At 46.6% G+C, this 15947-nt stretch overlaps 1 protein-coding gene across 1 annotated transcript in view; it reads right to left on the reverse strand.

Moving 5' to 3' along the window:
* Positions 1 to 264: 264 nt before the first annotated feature.
* LOC138748557 (voltage-dependent T-type calcium channel subunit alpha-1I-like) overlaps positions 265 to 15947 on the reverse strand; it is a 283178-nt gene continuing 267495 nt past the window's right edge. The window contains 6 exon segments of the mRNA XM_069908966.1: positions 265 to 483; positions 485 to 967; positions 2193 to 2362; positions 10983 to 11163; positions 13355 to 13492; positions 15327 to 15473. Of these exon segments, the coding sequence (XP_069765067.1) occupies positions 391 to 483; positions 485 to 967; positions 2193 to 2362; positions 10983 to 11163; positions 13355 to 13492; positions 15327 to 15473 (1212 nt within the window). The 3' untranslated portion in view covers positions 265 to 390.

Raw genomic sequence — 15947 nt, forward strand, 5'->3', positions numbered from 1 at the left:
CTTGAGGGGAAACTGCAGAGATTTCTTTCAACCTGTACACATTTTCGCACGTTCTCTTTTGAATCTTAGCAACTGTTTTGTCAAGTAGTGGTACATTCTTTGTTGAGTTTGAAAAGTGAAGAGGAAATATTTTTGCAATGTAGGCTTCGCGGGCCACCCTCTGAGAGTCAAATTCGTGCAATCTTTTCCTTTATGGTGCGCGCACACACAGCATGAGATCGCTGGACTCCATAACGCTTAGGTGATGGGGGAATAAATCAAGTGTTTTGACCAGTTTGTTTATTTTCTTTTTTAAAAAAAAGCACACAGACACTCACACGCACGTGGTGCCATGAGCTCCATTTCTTCTGTCTTGTGCCGGGTCTGGATTTGGGCTGCCCATATGCGACTCTAATGCTGTCTGTTCCTGGCCCTGTTCAGGGTGATGGTGACAGGGTGGGTGTTTCTGCAGAGGTCGGACACTCAGGAGGGTGGGAAGTTAAGAACCTTGCTGCCCAATGCTATAAAACTGGTCGACTTCTCTGCCTCTGGGCACTGCATCCAAAGTGCCTGTGCTGTTGCATTTTTTGAGCGGAGTGGGTGGCGATGGTGAGGGAGAGAAGAGGGAGGTCAGCGAGAGGCTACTGAGGGTCTCCGACTGCTCACTGTTGGTTCTCAGGGAGTGGGCGACCCCTTCCTCGTCGGATGGCTCGACGGAATCCTGGTACGTGCATCTCGGGCTGGTGCTGTCTCCGCTGCTCTGGCTGCAGTGGTGGCCATGCATCTCCCGGAGCCCGAGTACACGCCAACATCGCCCGCCATCTTTCTGGGGTGGCGGCAGGCGCGAGCAGGCGGTTCTTTGGGGGGAAGGGGCCAGGCAGACCATTGGGAGAGGCAGCGGGTGCTGAGCTCGTCTCAGGCTGTCCTCCAGCATTGTCTGAAGGCTGTTCACCGACTCATCGCTGAGAGAGGCGTCGAGGATGGCCACCTACGGAGAGAAGGAAGCATTATCAACACTTGTACTTGGGTCAGGCACAGTCACAGGGGCTGAAGCTTGTTGTAAAAACACAGAAATGCTGTAGCAACTCAGCAGGTTTCGCAGGACCCTAGGAGCCCTTTATTGTCGTGTAGTGTGGATTGTGGAAGGTGATGTGACCTCTCCGTCTGGAACCTGGCTGGCGAGTCGATTGTGGAGGGTCATGTGACCTCTCCATTTGGAACCTGGTGGAGGAGTGGATTGTGAGGGTCATGTGATCTCTCAGTCTGGAACCTGGTGGGGGAGGTGAGTTGGGGAGGGTCATGTGACCTGGAACGTATTCTGACGTCTTTCGTCACCTGCTCACCCACCTTTATAGCATTGGCCAGCAAGGTTCTTAACTGCCCACCCTCCTGAGTGTCTGACCCCTGGGCCAGACCCTACAGTTCACTGTAATATAAAGTCCACCACATGAGTAGCTCCTTCTCTTTGCTCTACGGACCTGAGACAAACCATGCTCCACTTCAGATCTTTAACAGTAGACAATACTGGAGGAGTTGTTGGTAAGGAGTGCACTACACAGGGTTCGGGATTGTTAGATAACATTGGAGCCATGCCCTGTTAGACAAGAAACGGCAGGTAGTGTATTGTAATCCTGGGTTGTTGTGAGACTGTAGAAAGTTCCCAGTATCAGTAGTGTTCCACCTGATGTCACTGTGTTTGTAAGCAGGTATGAGCCCAATGTGACTGATTATACTGTGTTGTGTGATTGAGAGTTCTAGTGTGTGTTATCCCAGTTGTGCCCCCCACGTGTGTTTTAATAAAAACCCTTCCTGCGTTCAGACTCATTGTTCTTTGAACCCACCAAACTTTTCTCTTCACACACAATGGGTTGTCACTGGTAAAACCAATGTTTATCTTCTATACTTCCACACATGGGCCAGACCTGCTAAGGTTGGCTAATATCCTCCTCAGCAGGGTGCTGGTGAACCTGATGGTGTTTTTAAAACATTTATCGCCACTCAATTCTGTTTTTGCTTCCACACGGATTCAATTTAAATTGCCCGGCTGCAATGTTGGGGCATGAACTTGTGCTTTCTGACACCTATCCAGTTGTTTAATCACGTCACGATTGCTCCGACCCCATTACGATAAGCACGCCCGTCATTATGACCATTGACACCTCTCCTTCCTGGGGAAGGACCCCATCCAAATGCTCCATCCTCCAGCGACCTACCTGTCTCTGCAGGGTCCAGGGAAGGGTTGGAGACTGCACCGACGTCCGTGTACTGGAAGAGGGCATTTTGAGAGGCTGGTTGTTGCAGTCTTGGGCTGTGGGTGAGGACATCACTGGTTGGAAAACATCGGTGGTAAACTGAAGAGAAGAAGACCCCTGGGGAGGAGTGACTGAGAAAAAGCAACAGAATTAAATCTAGCCACGTTCTCCCCCAATTCATGGAGAATTGGGATTATGGCAAAACAAAATTCACATCTGTCGTCTTTAGTGCAACATGAGATCTCAGGGACAATTACTGGATCGTTAGAGACTAAAATCAATGCAATTTAGGAGATAAATCATTAAGACAGGTGACCAAAGACAGCACAGAGTGTAAGACATAGAATATTGCAGCACAATACAGGCCCTTCAGTCCATGAAGTTGTGCCGACTGATAGAAGCTTACCCCACAATCTAAACCTTGCCTACTTCACACCAGAACCCTTGATTCTGCTTGAATCGATGTGCCTGTTTAATAGTTTTTAAAAATCCCTATTGTTTTAGTCTCCATCACCACTCCTGGCAATGAATTCCAAGCACCCACTTATGCTCTGTGTAAAATTCTTACCCCTGACATCTCCCCTAAACTTTCCTCCCCTCACCTGGTACAGATGCCCTTAGGTGTTTGCTACTCCTTCCCTGGGAAAAAGCTTTCTGCCTTATCTAGGCCTCTTGTAATCTATTAAGTCACCTCTCATTCCAGCTCTGCTAACCTTGCTGCATAAGACTTATTTTCCAATCCAGGCCACATCCTGGTAAATCTCCTCTGCACCCTCTCCATAGCTTCTGCATCCTTCCTGTAATGAGGTGACCAGAACTGAACGCAATTCTCTTAAGTGGGGGTTCTCCAGAGATTTAGTGAGCTGCAACCTTACTCATGACTCCTGAATTCAATCTCCCTATTAATGAAGCCCAGCATCCCATAGGCCTTCTTAACTATCCTATCCACCTGAGCAGAAACCTTGAGAGATGGATCCCCAGGTCCCTCTGTTCTTCCACACTGTTAAGAATCCTGCCATGTACTCAACCTTTATGTTTGACCTTCCAAAATGCATCACTTCACACTTATCCAGATTGAACTCCATCTGCCACTTTTCCACCCAACTCTGCATCCTGTCTATATCCCGTTGTAATCTACAACAATCTTAAGCATTATCCACAACACCTCCAACCTTCGTATCATTTGTAAACATACTGATCCATCCCTCTACTTCTTTGTCCAGGTTATTTATAAAAATCACAGAGAGGTGGGGACCCGGAACAGACCCCTGCAGATAGTCAGGATGGCTTTGTGAAGGGAAGATTGTGCCTCATTAGCCTAATTGAGTTTTTTGAGGAGATAACGGAGGAAATTAATGCAGTAGGTGTAGTCTATCTGGATTTTAGTAAGGCTTTTGACAAGGTTCCCTATGAGTGATTTGTTCAGGAAGCCATGAAGCATATTGGCTGTGTGGATAAAAAATTGTCTTGCATTTTGAAAGCAGAGAGCAGTGGACAGAAGGTATTCTGCCTGGAGGTCAGTGACTAGTGGAGTTCTGCAAGGATCTGTTCTGGGACCCCTGTTCTTTCTGATCTTTATAAATGATCTTGATGAAGAAGTGGAAGGACGGGTCAGTAAGTTTGTGGATGATCCAAAGATTGGAGGAGTTGTGGATGGTGCTGAACATTGTCGTAGGTTACAAAAGGATGCGGAAAAATGGCAGATGATGTTCATTCTGGATAAGTGCGAGGTGATACATTTTGGTAGGGCAAACCAAAAGCTGAGTATAGGGTAAATGTTTGGGTACTTAGGAGTGTGGATGAACAGAGGGACCTTGGGGTCCAAATCCATTCATCCTTTAAGGTCGCCACATGGGTTGCTAGGATAGTTATGAAGACCTATGGGATGTTGGGCTTCATTAATATGGGGAATGAGTTCAAGAGTCAAGAGGTCATTTTGCAACTCTACAAATCTCTGGCTTATTGTATTCAATACAGGAAGGATGTGAAAGCTTATGGGGAGAGTGCAGAGGAGATTTACCAGGATGTTGTCTGAATTGGACAATGTCTTATGAGACAAGGCTAGCACGATGGAACTCTTCTCTTTGGAGAGAAGAAGGATGAGAGATTATTTAATAGAGATCTACAAGATTATGGGAGACATAGATAGGGTGGACGGCCAGTGTTTGTATCCTAGGAATAGTAAACACTAAAGGACGTGTTCAAAGTGAAGGGAGGGAAGTTCAGGGGAGACATCAGGGCTAAATTGTGGATGCCTAGAAAGCTTTGCCAGGGGGTGGTGGTGGAGGCTGGAACAATAGGGGCATTTAAGAGACTCTTAGACAGGCCCACGGATAAAAGAAAAATAGAAGGTTATGGGGTAGGAAGGGTTTAGTATAATTTTTTTAATGAACATATGGGTCAGCACAATGTCAAGGGCCAAAGGGCTGAAAAGTTCTATGTTCCTCTGGGAAAAATACCTTCCATCTATGTTCTGGTTTCTGGGAAGCTGGAGAGAAGGAAACTCTCCATTATTCACTAAGTAACTCAATTTATTACTCGGAGGCCTTAAGTTCATTTGCGTCACCATTAGCTCTTCACCTGAAGCTACTTGACTAATCCCATTTCTTTGCCCACTTTTTATAGCATTTTACTCCCTTAATTCTCAAATGTGAATCAAGGCAGAATGCGGAGCTGAGGGAACAGGGTAGATTGATGGGTGAAATCTGGAAAGAATTTTGGTCCTAGATGTTTCTAATTTCCAAGCTCAGTTTCTCTTTCAGCTATGTTTTCCCCTCTTGTAGTCAACATTGCAATGACTGACCCTCCTCTGATGGTCTAATACATTCATGGATTCGGAACATCTCAGGGCACTTTAGCACCTTATTAAGAAATGTAGTCACTGCTGTGATATGGAGCTTTGTGTGCACAACAAGCTCTCAGAAAGAGCAATGTGATAAATAACCAAATGATCTATTGCTACTGTTCTCATTTGAGGCACAAGTATTGCTCTGGACGCCAGGGACAACTCCCACTCATTTCAAAACAGTGGCCATGGGACGTTTTATCATCTATCCTCATGAACAGATGGTTTCATTGTTTAACATCTCAACTGAAAGACAGTTATTCTGACAGTTTCTACACTCCCTCAGTACTGCACAAGGAGTGGGGGCCGGGCCCAATGGTAACTGATTAATTTCTGATAACAGCTCTTTTAACTGTGTCTCGGGCTGGAATTAAAAGAAGAATGCTTGCCTCAGTAATGGATCTATAAAATGACTTGATTATAGTGAAAACATGGAAGGAAACCAAACTTTTTACCAGATTTGTGACTCCTGGCCAACCAGTTGCACCTTAACTGCTTCCCCAGTTCAGGGACAATTAGGGGTGAATAATAAATACTGCCGGTGATGGCTACACCCCACAATAGGGGATCACTGTGGTCTCCTTCCCCTCCAGCTGATGGGATCTAGCAAGATCATTGTTTAAATAGAATGCGGTAAATCTATAAGGACCCCTTCCACCATTCACACAGCTTCTTCCAGCTACTTTTATCAGGAAAGAGATTCAAAGGTATCAAATCCAGAACTATGGGGAGTGAGACTGCTGAGTGACTGGTGAATGACAGAACCGTAGAACATTGCACACAGAAAACAGGCCCTTCGGCTCTTCTAGTCTGTGCCAAACTATTATACTGCATAGTTCCACTGACCTCACTCAGCCCAGACGTGAATTTTAGTTGGATTAAAGTGAAGCAAAGAGCGTCACGTTTAAACAGGTCCTTCGGCTCTTCTAGTCTGTGCCAAACTATTATACTGCATAGTTCCACTGACCTCACTCAGCCCAGACGTGGATTTTAGTTGGATTAAAGTGAAGCAAAGAGCGTCACGTTTAAATTTAAAATTTATTTAAATTTAAATTTAGACAGACAGCACAGTCACTGGCCTTCGAGTCCGTGCGCCCAATTGCACCCGACTGACCTACACTCCTGGTAAATTTTGAATGGTGGGAAGAAACCAGAGCTCTCGTAAGCATGGGGAGAACATACAAACTCATTACCGACATCACCAGATTCAAACCCGGGTCGCTGGCACTGTAACAGTGTTGTGCTAACTATGCCGTACGGTTCAGGGTTAACGGGTATGAGTGCTAAACTCACTGGCTGACCCTCAATTATGTTTACATGTTTCCCGTGTAAGCATTGGAGGAGCGATAACCTGCAAGACGACAAGTGAGCAATGGGAAGCGGGAGTCATCTAGACTCATGGCTGTCATAGGTACGATGGGCCTCCATGTGCATTCTGTATGCCTGTGGTTGGGGAAACTGGAGAGATTGTCTCCTTCACCTCTAGTTGAAACCCTGGAATTTTACACACAGAGTAACTAACATCCATTGTGATCTGATCTTGCTTCGCACCGCAAAGGACATGGATGGTGTAAAATTAATGAAGTTGTGACAGAGTATATAGATATGTTTTTGGAAGATAAATTGGGAAAGGTTTGTTAGAGTAGGTCACATGTAAACACTTTAAAACAGATCTTATTTACAATACTGGAGCTCTTCTCATGCTAGACTGTCCGGCTCCAGGAGCCTTTGCCAAAGCCCATGAGACTTCACTAATGGATTGTTGATTACAAAAAGGCAACAGATGAAAGAGCTTCTCTCGGAGCGGCAGACAATCTGGAGTGGAACTTACTGTTCTAAGAGTGTCATGTGGTTTTGCAAGCAGAGAGAGTAAAGCAGGCTTTCTCTCTGGGTGTGAAAAAGAGAGACAGAGATCACTTCTACAGTGTTATGGTCAGCAGCTGGGACTGGAACAGGACAAGCTAGAAACCCAATTTGGAAGATGGGTTGTGAGTGCTTAGTTTGGCCTGGTCAAAGCCCTTGTGGGTCATGCAAGAGGAGAGGACTGGCTGTCTAACATTTCACTTGGAATAAGAGAAACAAGAAGGAACTCTGTGTTGACCTGAAAGAAAGAGGTTGTCATCTGGAGAACTCTGAAGGGACAAATTTCTTCGGCAAGACACTGGGTGGGTGTTCCGCATACAACAAACCTCTCTCTCTGAAAACTGACAAGAACTTCCTGAGTGGTAACCATTTACCTTTCAAGCACCAAAGCCTAGTGAACTTTATAAATGTTAAATTCTGTGCACAGTAGAAGAATTGCCTGCAACCAGTGAACTTGGAGGAGTGAGAAGTGAGATTGGACTGTGAATCAAATAACTTTTCTGAACTTACACACACATTACATACACGTGGGCTTAGAATTAGAAGGGGGTTAAACTAGGTTAGTTAAGTCAACAGTGATGTTAAAGTGTAATTCTGTTTTCATGTTTAAAGATAATTAAAACAACATTTGTTTAAGTAACTACTTGTCTTGGTGACTATCTATGGCTGCTGGGTTTTGGGGTCCTCTGGGCTTGTAACAAAGTTGAAAGAAAGGAACACTGTGTGGCGGTATGATCCACTCTGCATGGAGACTGGATTAAAGAGATGAGGACTCGTTGGGGGAGGGGGAGGTGCAGAGAGCCCTGATGTACTGGGTGTGGTTCTGACCCGGGAGTCACAAGCGTCATGGGGAACTGGGAGATATAAGCACACGGGAGTTTGGTTAAAATCAGTTGGTCGAGCTCACTCGCAGCTGCCGGTGTGATTTGTTCGCTGCACCTCCTCGGGACCACACCTGTTTATTTAGGGACCATCAAACAATTACAGCACAGTAACAGGCCACCTCGGCTCCACTCACCTGTGCCGAACCACTTTTTCTTGCCCTGTACCTTTGACCTGAACTCAGTCCACATCCCTCCACACCTCTCCCACCCATGTACTTGTCCAAATCTCTCTTAAATGTCAAAATCGAGCCAACATCCACCACTTCAGCTGGCAGCTCGTTCCACACTCCCACCACGCTCCGAATGAAGAATTTCCCCTAAACGTTTCCCATTTCACCCTTAACCCACATCCTTTTGTTTGAGTCTCAACCACCCTCGTATAAATTTTAAGTTTAATAAAAAAATGTAGACATGCCGCATGGTAACAGGCCATTCTGGCCCACAGGCCTGTGCCTCCCAATTCCATCCAATTAACCTACATCTCCTGGTACGTTTTGAAGAGGAAACCATGGAGGAAATCCAGGCAGACACGGGGAGAACAGACAAACTCCTTGCGGACAGTGCGGGATTCAAGCCCTGGAGCTGTAATGGCTACACCAACCATGCCACCCACTCTAATTCTCTAGGGATCTTGCACATTAAAAATATTTGGGAAACCCTGATCTTGAGTGAGATTGTGTGAACTAAAGCAGCCGCCCATCTTAATGAGCAGCTGAGCGTCATAGCTTTGGACATGATTCCTGGCTGAAAGTTTCATTTTTTTTATAGATGGATTGGATTGTTTTATTGCCTCCATGGAGAACAACCCCACTTTCTTTAGTTTAACCTTGCAGTTGAACTCAGTTGCCCTTCTATCTACTTTGCACCTTCTCAAGGAATTTGATGCCCTTCCTAAAGTGCGGTGATTGGAAAAGCAAGCAAAGGGTTGCACTTCGATTGTGCTTGAAGTTGGAAACTGTCGTCAACCACTTCCAGAATGGCCTTAAATCAATCCCATCATTTAGCCACACATTAGGCAGGTGATCCAAACCCTGCTTCAAACAAATAGCAATTAACAAGCATTGCAGGGGTGGAGAGGGAAGATTGAGGAGGAAGCACTGTGGATTGTGATGTTGACCAAATGATTGGCGTCAGTTCAACTTCAAGGACGGGGGAATCTCATTAGTGTAATAGTAACCATGTAGTCTTTTAAGTCTATTTGAGAGGGTCGGTGGATTGTTCCTTGGTTTAATTACTGAAGAAAGGAAGCCTTCTCTTCATCGGAGAGTCTGGACACAGACTGGGAGGTCGCTTTGCTGAGCACCTTCGCTCTGCCTGCATCAACGGCAGGGATCTCCCGCTGGCCAGCCATTTTGACTCTGCGCCCCCACTCCCGCCTTGACATGTCCGTCCACGGCCTCATGTGCTGTCAAGCCAAGGGCACCAGTAAATTGGAGGAGCAGCAGCTAATTTTCCCTCTGGGCCCCCATCCGACAGGATGGACTTGGCGTAGACCTCTCTGGTTTCTGCTAGACCACTCCCCGTTCTCCCTCCCTTCCCCATCCCTCTGTCTCCTCCCCTCCAGCTCTCCACCCCATTCCCAGAGTTATCACCCTTCCCCCTGTTTGCTGGTGTGTCCTCCCTCCCTTTTCCAACTATTGCCTCCTGCCTGTGGGCCTGTGCTCCACCCCTTGCCCTCACCATTTTGTTCAGGTGCCTGCCTACATTTTTCCATACCTTGATGAAGGCCTCAAGCCCGAAATGTTGGTTCTGTATCTTTATCTTTGTTACATAAAGGACACGGTTCGACCGGCTGAGTTTCTCTAGTGTTGTGTTTTTATTTTTATGACCTGTTACAGATGTTCTGGTCAGTCGGCACAAAACACCATGTTCAGTTTTGACCTTTTTCTATAAGTTGGGACAGAATCTGCTCAGAGAACATTCATGGGGCTGATTCCTGGCTGAAGGAGGAGTTGAGCAGTTTGGAGTGCAGTATGAGAGGCTCCTACTGAACCACTGAAGAGGTTCAGATTGAATAAAAGAGCATGATGTCAGAACCTTTACTGTAGATGCAGAGTCATTTGATAGACTCAAGGCTTAAATACAATAACATCCCCTGTTATCTGGAATGCAAGCAACCAGAAAAAAAATATCTTGCTAAATAAATAGATGAAAAATACCAAATTTAAAATTTACATAATCACCTAGCAGTTAGTTCGTCAATCCACACATCACGCAATTTCAAGCAACTTATCCGGCATCTCGCATTCCCCACAGGTGCTGGATACCGGTTTTTTTTTTAACCTTGTATCTGGAATTGTTGGGATCGGTCACCTCCCGTTGTTCAGAGTCTTTCAGATTTTGGAATCATTTTGATTACGGTCCCTTTAAGCCTGCCCGCCGGAGTCACACAGCCGTCTCTCCCCCATTTTGCCCACCCAAGTCACATTGCCGTTTCTTCTCCCTTCCCCATCGCCCGCCTACCCGAGTCCACTGCCATCTCTCTTCCCCCATCTCCACACTCCTCCCCCCAATGCTGGACCAGCGGCAGGGGAAGACCCCTTTTCTCGGTTCCCCTGCGCTGGCGCTGGTACAGCGGCTTCAGCTGCGTAGGGGATTATGGGAAGCGATGACAGCCATTGAGCCACCACCGGGCCTACTGAAGGTGCTACGATGCTGGATGGACATCACTGTATGGCGATTTGGAGGTGCTTAGAAAGTAGCGGAACAACACGGGATATTCCAACGAGAGTTGAGCGAGGGTCACGCTCGATGGGTAGGGCACTTGTAAAAGTAATGATACCACTAATTAGTGACGCGGAACAGAAGGTCGTGTCGGGTCATGTTTGATGAGGAGATGTCATCTCCTGAAAAAAGTGCTGGTTTTTGGAAATCCGGATAAAAGATGAGGTCCCTGTAGTTAGATGTTTGGGATGGGCTCCAGGCAACAGGACAGAAAGTGGTTTTGGGGCAAAGATCAGATCAGCACCAATCGTATTGAAAAACAGAGCTCAAGGCCTGTCAAATGAAGACTACGGTAATGAACATCCGAACACTGAAGCTCCCCTCGTTAAGTCCCAGCTCAGACGTAGAACAAAGAGCTCACACAGAAACAGGATCGTAACATCACGAACAGCAAATACATTCAAACCAAAAGCAAGACTCCAAACGAGGGCTCACCAGCAACTTCGTCTGTGGGTCCCGGCTCTGTCGCTGAGCAGGTTTGGCCCAAAAATGTATTCTCGGCTTGTGAAATATAACTGTTGTTTGGCAGTGACGCTGTTCTGTAAATCGCTGTTTCCTTCAGTGTTAACATATCTGAGGTGTTATCCTCAGTCATGCCATGACTATCTGTTCCTTCCTGTTAACAGAAAGCACACAGACTATTAGATTTTGCAAACACAAACACAAACAATGTTAAGGTGCATAAACTCTATGCCCCCAGTGCCCCGTTCAGAACAGTCATGCTGTTGACGTTGTGAAATATCTATCAAGTTTGCTGCGCAGGTTGACAGGATAGTTACGATGGCCTATGGAATGCTGGGCTTCATTACTTGGGGGATTGAGTCGAGAGGTCATGTTGCAACCCCACATAGAGACTGCATGTAGAGTATTGTGTTCAGTTCTGGTCACCTCATTACAGGAAGGATGGGGAAGCTGTGGAGAGGGGGCAGAGGAGATTTATCAGGATGCTGCCCAGATTGGAACATAAGTTTTAGCAGAGCTGGGACTCTTCTCTTTGGAGTAGAGGAGGATGAAAGGTGACTTAATAGAAGTTGACAAGATTTGGAGAGGAAGAATAAGGTGAATAGCCAGTGCCTTTTGCCCAGGGCCAGAATACCAAAGACCAGAACAAAGTGAAGGGAGGAAAGATTAGGGGATACATCAGGGGTACGCTTTTATTTTGCACAGAGAATTGTGGCTGACTAGAGTGCCCTGCCAGGGGGTGGTAGTGGAGGCTGAAACATTAGGGACTCTTAGACAAGCACATGGATGAAAGAAAAGAGGGTTACAAGGTAGGATGGGTTTAATTTTTTTTGGTAGGAATATATAGGTTGGTACAACATCGAGGGCCAAAGGGCCTGTACTTTACTGTAGTGTTCTATGTTCTACCCATACTTCACAACGAGGAAAATGAACGATCTTTACATGTGCAATATGTGGACACGGATGGAAGGTCAATTCCTAAATAGGATGAGGAGAGCCACCTTATTCAACCACTGTGGTCCCGATGCTGCGGCATCCCAGGACTTAGAACCACCAGCGATGAAAGAACTGGAGCATGCTTTCAACCTGGATCTAGAAGGCCTTGGGGTTCCCATGCATTTGAAGCCTTTGTCTTTCTCGGAGGTAATAGGGTTTGTGGGTTTGGACGTCGGAGTCACCTGTGAGTTTCTACAGTGCATTTGTGAGATGGTACCTGCCATGTATCACAAGTGCTTAGAGGAAATGCTTAAGGAGGTGTCCTGATTAGTCCTGGGATGTCCTGCATGAACTAAGGCAAGATTGTCCCCATGTTCCTCATTCCCATCTGCAGGGTGAGGGAAAGGCTTTGCTTTCCAGTAGCAAAGTCACTTGCTCCCGTCCTAATCTGGTAGACATAATATTTAACATCTTGGTCCATGGTTGGTGGGCAACTCAGCACCAAAGGTAGATGCTTGGACTCTATCTTGTTGGATGTTACCCATGCACAGTGAGAATGCTAGGTGTCACTGATGAGCCACTGCCTGAACGTTGCCAGGTCTTGCTGTGTGCAGACTAGAACCGCTTGTTCTTTCAGGAGTAGTGAATGGTACTGAACATTTGTGCACTCATTAGCAGCATTCCCCATTTCCTGCCTTAAACGTGGTTTAATTTGGCCAAAACCTTGATCAAAGAGTTCAATAAGAACATAAGAAATAGGAACAGGAGTAGGCTACTCATCCCATCAAGCCGGCTCTGTCTTTCAATGTGATCGTGGCTGATCAGGTGGATCATCTCCACCTACCTGCCTTTTCCCCATATGCCTTAATTCCCCTACTGTGTAAAAATTTTCTCAATCTTGTCTTAAATATATTTACTGGGTGTCTTGATGATGGAAGGAAATTCCAGAAAGTGGAGCCTTAGAGGGAGATATTTACATATATTTATTATACTGTGGTGACCTGCGCGTTTGGTGTTCAGGCAGACTGATTGTAATGTGTGCGTGGTCAGAGCAGCCTACACCAAGAGGGCGCTGGGCATCTTCCTCTTTCCCCTCAAGGAAAAGGCCCACACGCGCAAAGTATGAACACCTGCCAGTCTGTGACACATATTCCAGTTCCCAGCGGCGGGAACAGGGAGCGCCTTTAAAACGCTTCGTGAGCAAACAATAAAGCAGTGAGTTTTGGAACGAACTTTCGTATATATGTGTCCCGTGGTCTGGGGAAAGGCTGTCTAGTCTGGTTGAACAGACAGATGGTAACGGAGACTAAATTTTGGGGTGTCAAGAGGTCAGAATGGAAAAAGCATCAAGCTTTGAGAAAGATGTTGACTGACTTCTGGGGGACACCTCATCCCTTTGGACACCTCACCTTCTCATCATACTCCCCGGCCGTGAGTTGAGGTACACTCTCGTTGGAGCTCAGGACATCCGCCAAGATGACAGATGACGACTTGTCTGAGAGAAAGTCTGAGGTGAGGGAGAATGCTTCTATCTCTGCAAGATGGACCTGGAAAGAAGCAAGGGAGCCAGTGAGACCTGACCAGTCATCTCTGCAAGCTGGGTTCCATTCCAGACTGCACAAAAAAAACCTCTGGAATACCTTTGCTGAGCCAAAAGAACCACACAGAAAGGTGAGATTTAAAGAAAAAAATTGCACAGTAAGTAACTGTGACTGTGACCTGGAACACATTGTCTGAAATAGTGGTGGAAGCAATTTCAACGGCAACTCTCTTGGTGGAACTGGCCAAACATTCAGAGAGACTGTGGGCAACGGCAGGATGGAGGAGAGTTATAGGAATAAAAAAGGCTGTTCAGCCTTCCAGCCCATCCCACTGCTCACTTAGAACAAGGTCCCAACCACATGCAAACTCCATATCCTAACTTTGGTTCCACAGTCCTTAATCCCCCAAAATAATGTGTTCATTTTCAGTTGACAAAATTCCACACACCCAACTCTCTCCCCTCTCCTGCTCCATGGGAGAGTATTCTAGGCAGTAGGGACTGGAGGGCCTGTGGCCATGCTGGATGTCTACATTAAGTTCCCATCAAGCACCCATCTAATGGGTGAACTAGCACAGATTCAGTGGGCAGAATGGCTTCTTTCTGCCCCATGTTGTTTTGCTGTCTTATGAACTGAGCTTGGTTGCAGTGCAACATTTATTGGCAGAATGCGACATGCGGACGAAAGGGTCACGGTCTGTAACAAACTCTCACAGTGTTCGAACAGCCTCTGACCGCAATCTGAGTAACGGGTGCATTATCTCAGAGTTGGAACAGATTGAAGTCCGAACAGTGGGCTCTGCCTGGAGCTGCAGAACAAAGGACACCATTCTAACTGCCCACCATGATGCCTATCATACGTGAAGCAATGAATGCACGTCTGAACTTCTCCCAGACTCAGCAGAAGTCAGCATTTAAAATCACAATTTTTACTTGTTTGGGGAAGAGAAGTGTGTGATTTAACGAAGGTCTTTGGTGTCATAAGGAGCAGAAGCCACAGAAGTAGGAGTAGGCCATTCAGCCCACCTTGCCTGTGACACCACTCAATAGGTCATGGGACAATTCAGTAAGATCCCTTCCTCACTGAAGGGAGAAGGTTTGGTGTCGCTGAGGTTGTAGACCTTCTATCCTCCCACCTGTACCCACCTATGACCTCTCACCTGTTGGCCTTTGCTTCTTCCCTACCCTTCTCCCCCCTCTTTTTCACCAAGCTCCTGACCATTTTTGCTCACAACCTGAGGAAGACCCTAGACCCCAAACGTTGGTTACCCTTTATTACGCGGCCTGCTGAGTTTCTCCAGCACTGCACTCTTTAGCTTGGCACCATTAACCTTGATCCCTTTATTCCCTGGGTGGGTAAAAATCTATCAGGCGGTGACTGAGCCTTTGCAATCCTCTTGGGTGCAGAATCGCAAAGAATACAACCTCTGGGCAAAGAGTCTGCTCCCACATCTGAATGCTAACCCCCTTAGTTTGAGACCCCTGCTTCTCAACACCACAGCTAAGGGAATCGTGAAGCCCATCTTCAGACATTGGAGCAGAAATAGACTATTCAGCCCATCGAGCCCATCGAGCCTGCCCCACCTATCAAGCCATTTTTCCACTCGACTCCACTGCCCGGCCTTCTCCCCAATGATGCCCTGGCTCATAAAGAACCTATCCATCTTTGGCTTATAATCACCCAATGACCTGCTCTCCACAATGGCCTGCAGCGACCCCTTTGAGGATTATCTGGGGATTCAATATGGTGGGGGGGGGGGTTGGGGGGGAGAAAGGAGGGGGGAGAACTAAAGTGCCACAAAGAAACAAAGACATGAGGATATGAAAGGCAAACTGATCACCTCTTGCTTGTCGTGTTGGCAGTTCCTGCACGCAGGTGATGATGAGTAATGGTGGAAGATGGATCCAGACAGACTGTCAATCATCAAGAACTCACTCTCGCACGACTCTCTTATAATCAGCGAGACACTGTCCAGCCACAGATTCTCCTACAGTGTTACAAAAAGACTCAGAACCATCCTTTTATTGGAATTAAATGTTCTGTATATTTCTATGAATTTCACATTTCTTCCTTCTCTCTGCTAGAACCATAGGACATTACAACGCAGAAACAGGCCCCTTCGGCCCTTCTAGTCTGCGCCAAGCCATTTTTTTTTGCCTAGTGCCACTGGCCTGCACCCGGCCCATAGCCTTCTGTACCCCTCCCATCCATGGACCTGTCCAAATTCTTCTTAAATGTGAAAATTGAGCCCGCATTCACCGCCTCAGCTCGTGCCACACTCCCCACCACTCTCTGTTTCCCCCCTCATGATCCAGTGGTTTTCCAACTTGTCCTTCCCAGTCACATCCCACCTTATGCCATTGGTGCTCTGATTAGTAAGGGATGCTAGTGGGAAGGGAAGTTTGAGAATCACTGCTCTAGACCCAATTGTTACTGAAATATTTTGCTTTGTCATTGACCC

This window comes from Narcine bancroftii, chromosome 13, assembly GCF_036971445.1.
Source record: "Narcine bancroftii isolate sNarBan1 chromosome 13, sNarBan1.hap1, whole genome shotgun sequence".
Classification (NCBI taxonomy): Eukaryota; Metazoa; Chordata; class Chondrichthyes; order Torpediniformes; family Narcinidae; genus Narcine; species Narcine bancroftii.